Genomic DNA, 12,201 nt, shown 5'->3' on the forward strand with positions numbered 1-12,201 from the left:
ATGTGAGGAATTAGTAAATTTTTCTCTCAAAAAAAAAAACCAACCACAAGTGAATTCATCAGCTTAGTTGATTTTTGCAATTCACAAAAGGTCATTCTGATTTTGTAACGTGTTATACCTGGATTGCCATCCAAACTGTACTCTACATTTTTCTCTTGGTTTGAAATCTCTTGTCCTCTTGAAGAGTCTGCACATGATTCAAACCACACCAGCCTTTAATTAAAATAAACTTTATTCTTTTTTAAGCCACCAGTGAGGACTACAAACTCTTGGAATTCTATGATTCTATGATTCACAGGGCCAAGTGACAGGACATTGTGTCAGGTTTGCCACAGAAAATTCGTATGGTCCTGCCTGGTTCTGCACATGAGCAAGTAATGCACTGTCTGCCCTGTCCCTGCAGAAGAAAAAGCCAAGGCTCACTGTGCACTAGCAGGCAGGGAGAGGGAGCAGTGTGGCTTCATGGGACATGTAGAACTTTCCAGCAGTGGCTACTTTTTTTAGTTAACCCAGAGCTAAGGTAAGCAGTTTTTGGTTACCATTGCACTGCTTTTTATACCACAAGTGACACAAAGTGAGGCTTCCAGGATACGGCTTTAGCCCTCCTCAAATCTCAACACCCATTTCACATCCTGGTGGAGTCTCTGGGTGCTAAAACTGTTTTCTTGCTGATCTGCATTGGCTGCCTCCTTCTCTTTTCAGCATGGAGGAAGATGTCTGAAAGAAGGAAGCTGCTTCCTCATTTGCTTTGGCTATTTTAGTCATGGCACAGCTAAAGAGGAATTACAGAGTGCTTTCTTCTTTTTATCAGATGAGACAACTTATTTCTATGATTCTGTGACATTTGTGGCTTTTGCCTTTGGAATGCTATGCCACCAAGTCATGGTATATCTAGCTTATTAATACTTTCAAAGAAAACAAGTTTAGCCTGTTAATAAGCAGTTAATACCATTGTGGTAATGTTACAGTTGCTGTCTTTTCCCACAGAGCACAGATTCAGCTCTCTGTCTTCACTGTAATCACTATATATTATACTTTGCAGGGAGTGTGATCCAGACAGGAAATGCCAATCCTAGATCTGTACAGGTATGATTGGCTATTCATGTAAACACTATTTATATTTTTTTGCCTGATTGTAACATTGCTGTAGTGATCTTTACGTACTTCATAAAATAATGGGAAGATGCAAGCTGGCGTTTATCTAGGAAATGGCACTGGGGGCATCCTGGTATTATTTAATTTGTCTTTTTTTTTTTTTCCACAGTGGTTCTGATAAGTCCTGTATTATCCCACATTGGGAATGGAAGTTTATAGGTCATTAGCCAGCTCATTCTTCAAGCCATAGGACGTTTCATATACATGAGTGAAATGAAACAGTCAGATTTCAACAGTGTACAAGACTTGAAAAACATTTGGAAATACAAGCTTTGTGGATGCAGGTTTTTCACTGAAAGATGGTCTGGGATCTCAGAAAAAGAACAATTCAGTGTAACACTTTTTTATTTTGCAATGTAAGTTGTAGTTTCACAAACCTTCATTACAATCACACAGAAGATAACCCATCTGCCCAGTCACTGATAAACTCCATTCCCACCACAGTAGACAATAAGTACTGGGACAAGAATATGTTAGATGACCATCATCTCACAGAAAAAACCTCACTGTTTTACGCTTACCTTTACAAATAGGTTACAACCAAATTGAAAGTACAGAGGAGAGAGGTACCTCAGCAGATTCTGTGGAAAGCCTGGAGTACAAGCATCTGTTCTGCTGTGCTGAGATGATCAAGGGATAGGGACAGCAGCAGCAGGGCTCTCAGTCAGCTACTCCACACACCCTGGTGTATCAGGAGCCAGACAGGAAACAGAGCTGGGCGAGGCAGGTGCAGAGGAGAACCTGTATGATTTTGCACAGGGAGCTGTGTTCTTCCCTGTGCCATTGCCTACTCTGTCTGTGTTTAGAGCTGGCTGTGGTGATTATAACAGCACCATACCATTTTCTTTTCTAAGCGCTTTTGTCTCCATAAAGCATCTAGAAAATTATGAGTGTTTCAGTCTCAACAGATTGGGAAGTGACTGTTGTTTAATCAGACCATTCATGAGTTTGGGAGCTGGCAACAGTTTTCTCTTGGCTAACGTGGAACAAAAGAGAGCTGATAGGGTCGGGGCATGCTTGCCAGAGTGGTGATTACTGGAGTAATGTCAATGTCCTTGGGATCCATAATAGGCTTCAAAGTAAAGTTCTGCAGGATGGATGTTAAGAATATGAATATCTCCATCCGGGCCAGACCTTCTCCTGCACAGGCACGTTTTCCTGCAAGAAAAGAGAATAATAAAAACTGAGGTGACGCAGTATTTTGCTTGCTAACTGCTTTTAACCACTGTTCCTTGACAGTTCAGACGTCTCAGAAGGCACAGGCAGCACTGCAGCATTTTGGGGAAGCGAGTGAATTAAACTGGGAACTAAGGGCCTAGAACACTAAGAGTGCTCAGTGGGCAAAGGTGGTTTGAAGGCTCTGGTGTCTCTTGTTCTGCTGCTGTTTGATGGTATGTTTGGAGAGAGAGAAGTTGCATGGCTGAGTCCCACTTTATACACCTTTTCTTGGAGAAGGCATTGAAGGAACTTCTGTGGTTGGTAAAAAAGGAAGTCAACTGACACTCTAGTGCAGGGGTTACAGCTGCCCAGAAGTGAGTAGCAGATGTCAGCAGACATCACTGTACAGATCATGGCAATGGAGCCACTGCAATTTGCAAAGAGATTGTAGGAGAGGATAGTCTAGGATCTGAAATAGGAAGAGGTCTTACCCGCAGAAAATGGCATAAAGTAGTCACTCTTTTTAAAGGTACCATTTGCATTCAGGAAATGTCCTGGGTCAAATTTTTCTGGATTTGGAAATTCCTTGCTATCATGTAGGACAGCAGTCAGCATAGGGAATATCATAGTGCCCTGAATTGACAAAAAAGAAAGGTACAATGGAGATTTGCTAAAGCAAAGAGGGATTAAGAAGTTCCCAGAGCTAAATAGAAGGGTAGTCAAAGTCTAACCAGTTTAAAATGAGCATTTAAGGAGTGAAAATATAGGACATTGGTATGGCAAAGATGGTTTTTTTAATGAATTTTAGTGGTGAGTCTGTTTAGAGTATTTCAAATTGCTCCCAAATGGAATACACCTTACATTTATGTAAAAAAATAGAAAGCTCTACCGCCCTCTTCTCATAGAGGATGAAAAATCTTTTCTTTTTTTTTTTTCTTTTCTAATACAAGGGATTGGACTCAATAACTACCAGAATCCCCTTCTAAACAAAACTATTCCAATTCAGTATCATATTTCAGCGCTTTTAAAAATTAAATAAAATACAAAGAATAGAACACATAATTGTTTTCAGGAGATTATGACCTTTCTCAGACACAATGCAACAGACCTTGGGGATAAAATAGTCTCTGAACTTGGTGTCTCTGGTCACAGCATGTGGGACATTCAGTGGAATGAAATCAATGTATCTCTGGATTTCATGGATCACAGCCTCTGTGTAGGGCATCTGGCTCCGATCTGCCATGCGGGGGCTTCGGTCCCGGCCAATCACGGAATCAATCTCCTTTTCCATTTTCTCTGTTAGGAAATAAGGAAATGCTCAGTGGACAAGTAGCCCATCTGTTTGCCTAAGTCTCTGCCTGTATTTACAACACAACTTGCTTTTAGTATATTGGGAATATATGAATATACTTAGTACTAACATCTCCTTCTTGTGAATAGGACTAAGATAATACACATTTCCACACTGCAAAGACATGTTTCTTAGTCAGGGGACCATTGCCACATGTAGTAATGACAGGAATTGTCCAAACTGATCCCATAACCTACTAAAACTTTTTACATCATTTATTTCCTTTTCTATTACCTACTATCTCTGGGTATTTTTGGAGAATCAGAATTGCAAATCTCAGTGTGAGGCTGGTGGTTCCAGTTCCTGCAAAGAACAAGTCGAGCGTGGTTCTGGTCAAAGCCTCAATGGTGAATTTTGAGTCGACATTTCCTTTCTCCTGCAAGAAGATTTGGCAGAAGGTTTTGAATAACAAAATCAAGCAGTGATTTCCTTATAATCCAACAAATCTATACTCTTACAATACCTGTTCCATTTTGTTAAGAAAAGCATCAACAAAATCTCGAGGACAAGTGGGATCCAAGGTTTTCTGGTGCTCCATTACGATTTCTGTTGTAAATTGATCGATTTCTTCAACATTTTTTATCAGTTGTTTATGCGGTCCAGGTATTAACTCCATGAGAGTTGGGAAAAAATTATATAGCTGTAAAAATAAAATGATAAAAAAGCACATTCTGATTAATGCACATACAATAATATTTTCCCCTAATTGTAACTATGAAAATGGGGCAATTAAACTGTTTTGGAATGGTAGGTCTTTATTACTCAGGATTTGAATGCCATTTACTTTATGGTTTTACTACACTCAAGGATAGACTGCACTTCAGCAACTTTTGCAATTATATCCTTTGGACATACAATTGCTGTTCCATAAGATAAGAAAAAAACCAGCAGGATCTGGTTATTTAACTGCCTTTTTCACTTTCAATTTTTTTTTTGTTCCAAATTTAGGAAAATCCCCTCTAATTAAAAATTAATAATATTAATAAATCTTCATTAATAAAATATTATAACAATACATGTATTAAATATAACCATACACACCTGTATGTGTAGAGACGTCTGGAGCTTGTTGTTTTCATCTATCAAATTAATTAAAGTTAGAAATTTCTTGTCCTCGTAGTCAAACCGATCCCCAAAGACAATGGAGCAGATGATGTTGGAAACAGCATGGACTAGGAAGTTGTTAGGGTCGAAAGGTCGCTCTGCCACAACAAACAAAAATGTTATCTTGCTTTCAGTATTTCAGGGATCATCTCCCCCTCTAACACTACAGGGTAGTTTTACATCCTCTTGAGATCCAGAGTTTTGCAGTCCTTTGAAAGAATGGTGAAGGGCTTGTCCAATTTATTCTTCTCTTCTTGAAGTGAACTAATTTCACTTCAACTAGAATGGTTTAAGTATCTCTTTTGCCCTGTTCTCAGCAGAAATCTTGTCTGAGTGCCTTAGTTCTCTTCAGCTGGCACACACCTGTCTGCCTTATACATTGTTTATTAGAAATGGCCTAAGGATTCCCACAAAATCCCAGTGAAACCATGAGGACTTTGCCTGAACCATGGGTTTAGGTGATTGCATTCTGTTTATGAACTCTATTAGCATAAATTCCATTGTAGAGCCCTCTCCTAGGGGTTCAAATGCCTGTGATCAAAGTCTAGTTTCAATAGCACAGCTGCATTAACTTCTAAGAAAACTACAGCATAAGAAAAAAGCAAGATTAGACCCAAGAAAGAAGGAAAAATGTAGTGATAGGTTGCATCTCAAGGTTTCGAGAGGAGAAACAACAACATGAAAAGGGATAAAATCCTGAAAGAAAACCAAGGAGTCAGAAAATGTCAACTTGACAGCATTGAGAATCAGCCTATTCCAAGCAGTAATGGCACCAACCCTTCTCTGCCTGGCTGGTGACTCCCTGGCCACTGAAAACTCAGCAGATGTCTCATCTGAGGTGGTGAGGATATTAATGCTGAACTTAGAAGATACTAATCACAGCTCTTTGTTATTTGCACTAGGGGTAGATAATGGCTTTATCCTTTTCAGTGGTACATATCTTGCTTGCAAAGCCTTTTAGTACACAGCAAAAGATGCTGTAACAAGGTAAGCAAGAGTTGGAGGTTTGCACAAGGGCATAAGAAATACTTATAACTGTATAAAAGCATAAGAAATAAGTATTACTGTGTAAGTCAAAGGATAAAAGCAATGCAGGTGAGAGTGTTTTCTCTAATTTGTAACAGGAGTGTTTATCTATGAAGCCAGACTGAATTAGTGGCTCATGGAAAACAGTGATGCTTCATCATTCTGTCAGATCCATCTGCTTTTTCCGCCTTGCACAGTTAGCCCACACTGAGAGCTTGCTTGATGGAATGTGGAATGGAAGCCTGGAATTCAGGCTGGTACTGTGCCACTCTCAGGGGAAGGATTTAGAAGTAACATTGACCTGCCTACTACCAGAAAACACATTTATAAGTGGAAACCAAAGGGCTTACCTTATACCCTGCCCTCAGAAGCAGCCCCTGGTCCCACTGGACAGCCCCACCAATGTGGGAGGTGTGTCTATCTAGTGTTCAGATGGACTGGACCCAACCCCAAATATCTGTAAATGAGTTATCTAGTCACCCACTTCTTCAAGAACTGTTTACATGGAGCTGCAGGAGACAAGGGGAGGAAGTGCATGTTTTTTGCATGCTGGCAGTGTCCAGCCCTGTTTCCATGGCTGAATTCCATCGATCCCTTGGCTTTGTGGCAAAGCTGTTCATTTTACCACTTCCTGTCTTGTCGCTCAAGCAGAACAGGTAAAATGATACTTTCCGACCCTGTCTCCTACGTTTATCCTCCCCACTGTCACCGAGCCTTTGACCAACTGACTGTCAGGAGTGATAACTTTGCCTGTTGAAGCAGGGAGCAGAAACAGCAACCATATGCCCAGTACTTGGGTCATGGATTTTGTGAGGCAGCCCTGTACACCTCATTGTCTCATTGCAAAGATGCATGGTGTCTCAGCAGGCACAACGTCCTTATCCTACCGTGTGTGTTCTTGAGCCTCTCCACCAGAAAATGAGCTTCCTCCTGGATTCGCTCCTCGATGCTCTTTTTCCCCATCCCAAAATCCCGCAAGGTGGTGAGTGTAAATCGTCGGAGCTGCTTCCAGGTCTCGCCATTGCTAGTCAAAATGCCTGACACAGAGAGGAAAAATAGACCTTCATGAGGAAACAGATGTTTTTTCCCTAAATGGGAGCTACACAGTAAGTACTCAACCTGAAAAGACAGCTCTCTGTGGAGTTATACTGCTATTGCTATATACCCAGAGCATATACTTATTGACAGGATCATTGGAACTGCACTGTATATAATGCCATGGAATATGTTCTGTTTACCCAGATAAATGCCATACTGGGGACTGACCTGGTGAATAATCTCATGGCCTAATCCTGAGTCTGGCCCTTACCGGGTCAGCCTATATTATCTTATCTTTGTTGTGCTGTGGACTTTCCTTTTACTGATTCCTTAGCTGTGTGTATATTTAGAGTATTTTCAGAAATGGGAGAACGAATGTAAGACCTTACAGGTACATTTAATGAACAATATTTTAGCCAGAATGTGAGGCATGCTGAAAATAGAAAGGCAGTCAATGAAGCTGTCCTGGGACCTTAAACAGTTTTCCAGGGGACCAGTTTACTCAAGGGTCCAAGCATGAGTTGGGCTTTTGATCTTTGATTACTGGTTTCTTTCCACAAAAGTAGTAAATGAAATCCACCACTCCCTCCTCCACTGCCCTCTCAGCTGTGTTCCTGCAGCACTAAAAGCATGTGTTTTCTATGCTAACATTACGAAGGACATACCTGTGCCTCGGAAGAGTTTATCAATCAGTGGTAGAATGCCTCTTCCACTGAAGTCATCTCCTTGATCAATCAGAGCTTCTTTCATAACATCATAACCATACAAAACCACAACCTTTTGTGGGCCGAAATGTACTGTGAAGACAGGACCATACTTCTCACTGAGCTGTAGGAAAGAGGAACACAAAGAACAACAAGTCTGAATGTTAATCACGTGAAAAGGATTTTGTAGCAAAGGGGTCTGAGCGGTGATCTGCCATTGTCCCAGCATCACTGAGACATGACATTGATTAACAGCAGTGCAGAGCTCTTTCAACTATGAATTACAGACAAGGGAAGGGGGAATTATACAAGAAATAGGCAATAAGAATGGAAGCAATAAGGTATCAAATCCAAATCTGAGAAAAGAAAATAGTCCTTCATAGGGCTGGCAAAACATTCTGGGAGGCCTTTCTGCAGGGCATAGAGGATAACAGTTTACATGAGCTCAAAACCAAATTGTATACACACATGGAAGCAAATGCCTAAAGGGTTTCTGAGCACAAACAGCAAAGCTAGCAAAGCTAGAAGATTTCTCAAATCTTCTAGGCCACAGACCCCTGAAAACTGAGTGAGTGTATCAGCAGACAATCACAGCATCCTTGCACTAATCATGTACTCCTTTCCAGGCATCTGCTCTTGGCTACAATTGGGGATTCTCGGGCTATGTGTTCCAATCTGGAATGCTTCTCATGGTCACTTTATAAGACCAAAATAGATGAAATCCTGTGGTTTTTTCATGGTGGGAAACCGAATCACTTAGTGCTCTGAAACACAGCAGAATGCCTGCGGGTGCTTATGATTCTCAACATTCACAAGCACAAGGACAAAAATGAGCTCATCTGAGTATGTGTGCATCTGACAATACACACAGTGATGTCAGCCACCACCACCATTTTCCTCTGAAGAACCCGGGGACACCAGCCCTTTCCATATATCTGTCACCATACCCTCACAATCCCCTAAGGAACAGGCACTTTGGATGAACATTCCTTCCAGACCTTGCAACACAGAGGGGGTTTTTTGCCAGAGGGGTGACATCAGCCAGGGGAGGGAATGGACTGCACAATCCACCTCCAAACTTTTTTGCTTCAACTTCTTAACTTGCTAGTTCCATTCCCAGGTGATCCTGCATATCTGCTGGGGAGCAGAGGCAGCAAAATGGAGCAGGGTTCTCCCCAAAAGGGGGCCAAGCCATCTTTCCATCACGGTGAGGAGCTGGGCACAGGAGGATTATAATGCATATTGCAATAGCATCAGGGCCTTGATTGCAAGTCCAGTGCCAATTGCAGTAATGCTGTGAGGTCAGCGTGGGACTCCTCATTAGTATGATCATTGCAAATACATAAACTGACTTGTAATATATAGAATTAGATATATAGATTTCAGAAGTATGTATATCGGGGAAATCTTTTGTTTCTATTTGAGTCTAACCTTTGGTCAGTGCAAATTAAGCTTGTGAATTAAGCTGAGACTGCAGGGACTGGGCTTTATTTTATATATAGTGAAGATAACATAGAAAAGAACGAAACAGTTCCTTACCTTCTTCAAGCTTTCAGCCATGTTCCGTGGGTTCAGCTGGAGCAGGTTTCCAACAATGGGAAGTGAGAAGGGACCAGGAGGCTCCTTCCCTTTTTGTGATGTGCTTCTCCATGTGGCCAAGAGAAGAAGGCATGAGATACAGACAAGCAAGAAAATAGTAGTTGTTCCCAGGAGCTCCATGGTGGGCTGAGGCAGAGAAGTCAAGTGTCAGAAGAGCCTGATGTTGGACCTGTAAATCCATGCTTATTTATAGGCTGTGATACCAGAGCACGTGGTTGAAATTAGCCAATAGTGCCTTCCTATTCCTGCAGAGATATGAGATTACTTATTAATCTGCTCTAGATAAAAATGAATGTTACTAAAGTTGATTTTTGTGAGTTATGTAATAATCCTAAAGCAATGGTAATTCAGACCCAGTGGAGTCCCAGTAAGGAAACTAATAAACAAGAGAAGAGGACATGTGTAGAGAGCAGAAAATGCTAACATCTGCAGCTTAAGAAGGGGAGTGGAAACATCAGTGGAATTTAAAAAAAAAATAGTTTCATCACTGAAGGAAGTTTTCGTGTAGTAAGAAGGAGACATGACATTACTCTTAAAGCCACCCTGAATTAGAATCAGTGCAAAAGGAGTTTATCTCTGTTTCTCTCTGATCTATGAAACTGGTTCCAACATTATCCAGCAGTGGATAATAAAAAGAAAAATGGATAATGGCAAGAAAAATGAAGTCGGTCAAAGAGAGTTGCTCTGTACCAAAATCTCCCTGGAGAGTTCTGTTTGAAACAGCTTCCTTCCCTCCCCTCCTGCCCTGCCCCCCTCGCCACCTCCCCTCTGTTGTTGAGGAGCTTTATGTTTTACAGCCCCATATCTCTAGCAAGAGAGCAAAGTCCCCCTATCTGTGCTCCCTGGGTAGGTCTTGTCCCACAGAAGAGCCCTCCCCCATCACCCCATAAACTCTGCTCTCACTGACCCCTCTCCTCTTCTTTGCTTCACATACCCAGGTCTCTGTAAAACACCTGGTAATGGGTGAGCATTAAATGGGCATCAGTGTCCTCTGGCAGGGCCTGTTTCTCTTCACACACTGGAGAGGGAGCTTATCCAGATTTTCAAACAACTAATGTCACATTAGGGGGATTCCACCCAAACAACCACATCAGGGACCATTTCAGTCAGTGAAACAGGCTCTGCCACCTGCCAACACTCAGCCCATCCCATTCTTTCTTTTGGGATACAAAGTCAAAATGATACTGACCCCTTAGATGCTGTGATGGTGGAGGGATGTGTTAAAATGGATATAATCTTATATTATATTCTATATATATATTCTTGCATAAACACCTAGATCTCTTATTTATCTCCCAGGTAATGGTAATGGGCTGGGAAAGTAATTTTCTTTCTTGCGTGAACTCATTGACTCAGGACTTAAATCCACGTCGGTTCAATCAGTTTTTGAGTGTTCATGTGCACAGAAATAGCCAGACATAGTGTAAACACCAGACTTTGTTTTCTATGGAGTTGTCCAAATGGGGTTTATAGGGTGGGCAGATTTTATCTTTAGCTTAATTAGCTGAGTAATAGCAGATTCTGCAGCACTGAAGAAGGAAACATGTCCCACCTAAATTTAGATATGAAAAAGGTATAGAAATCAGCTTGTCTGCCCTGTTAGTGAGGAAATACTGATAATTCCAGGGAATGGGTCATCTGACTTTTCTTATGAGCTTATTGTAGTGTGAAATGAGTCAGTCACTGAAGAAAGATCCACAAGGATCATTAAGTCCTACTCCTGACCCTACACAGGACCATTGAATCCAACCCCTGGCCCTGCACAGGACCATCCCCAAGAGTCACACCATGTGCCTGAGAGTATCATCCAAACACTTCTTGAACTCTGTCAGGTTTGATGCTGTGACCTCTGCCCTGGGGAGCCTGTTGCAGTGCCCAACCACCCTCTGGGTGAAGAACCTTGTTTTAATATCCAGCCTAAACCTCCCCTGACACAACTTCAGGCCATCCAACAGCAGCAACAGCAACAATCATGATGATGATGATGATGAAAAGGAAATTAAAAAACTAAAAATAAAACTCAAGACAAGGGATGGAAATTAAAAACTCACTACTAACCAACTGATGCCCAGCCACCACTGAGCAGTGGCCCCCAGCATATTTCCCCCTAGTTTATATGCTCAGCATGTTGCCCTATGGTATGAAATATCGCTCTGATCAGTTGGGATCAGCCATCCCAGCTGAGTCTCCTTGTGTTCTTGTGCAACCCCAGCTTATTTGCTGGCAGGGTGGTAGGAGAAGTAGAAAAGGTCTTGAGGCTCTGCAAGCACTGTTCAACAATCTTTAAAACATGCCTGAATTATCAACACTGTTTCCAGCACAAATCCAAAACATGGCCCCATACCAGCTATTGCGAAGAAGATTAACTCCGCCCATCCAAAACACGGACAGCAGGTTGGCAGAGTAGCCAAAGGAAATCATCTTCTCTGTTCTGCTGTGAATAGCAACAGCTACTAAACTTACCACTTCTAGACAGGACTTTCCTTAGTGCCACGTAGAAAATAAAAATATCAACCTCTGCCTTATTTCTGGCAGCAATTTGACAAAGGATCTGCCGTGACCAGCAGATATTAAAGTTCAGTGATAACTTCAGCATTCAAAATTTGTGTAACACCCATATTTGTAAAATGCTACACGTAGTTCTAGAGATAAGATGCAAAGCACATTGGTAGTTTTCAGATCACAGAAATTGCATTTGACTGGGTAGATCAAGAAACTCGGTTAATAATTTGTGTATGAACTCACTAGACACAAAACATAACTCAGCTGAAAAAGGATGAAATAAAGTGAAGTTCATCAGTCATTTGCAATACCTGGCAAACTGCTTTTTAGTCATCAGAAGGGCAAGGAAACGAAGCTGATAACAGCCTCCCCTTGACATGTACTATGACTCCAATTAATGTCAGATAATCACTATATTGCTCCTATATCCCATCATCTTTCAATAAAGCCAAGGCACTTAGTTGTAACCTATGGCCAGCATTAAGAAAGAACAGGCACTTCCAATTAAAAAAAGAGTTAGGAAATGGGAAAAGTCAATCTAGTGCTATACATGGTAAAGAGAGG

The 12,201-nt window shown here is 41.4% G+C and overlaps 1 protein-coding gene across 1 annotated transcript; it reads right to left on the bottom strand.

The window, feature by feature from the left end:
- Positions 1 to 1,482: 1,482 nt before the first annotated feature.
- LOC135417990 (cytochrome P450 2H1-like) lies at positions 1,483 to 9,304 on the bottom strand. Its single transcript, XM_064662759.1, has 9 exons — positions 9,076 to 9,304; positions 7,498 to 7,660; positions 6,682 to 6,831; positions 4,706 to 4,866; positions 4,128 to 4,304; positions 3,899 to 4,040; positions 3,422 to 3,609; positions 2,805 to 2,946; positions 1,483 to 2,313 (listed from the first exon to the last, which is right to left on the bottom strand). The coding sequence occupies exons 1-9, from the start codon at positions 9,253 to 9,255 to the stop codon at positions 2,132 to 2,134; spliced, it is 1,485 nt and encodes a 494-aa protein (XP_064518829.1). The 5' UTR covers positions 9,256 to 9,304; the 3' UTR covers positions 1,483 to 2,131.
- Positions 9,305 to 12,201: the final 2,897 nt, after the last annotated feature.

This window comes from Pseudopipra pipra, chromosome 8, assembly GCF_036250125.1.
Source record: "Pseudopipra pipra isolate bDixPip1 chromosome 8, bDixPip1.hap1, whole genome shotgun sequence".
Taxonomy (NCBI): domain Eukaryota; kingdom Metazoa; phylum Chordata; class Aves; order Passeriformes; family Pipridae; genus Pseudopipra; species Pseudopipra pipra.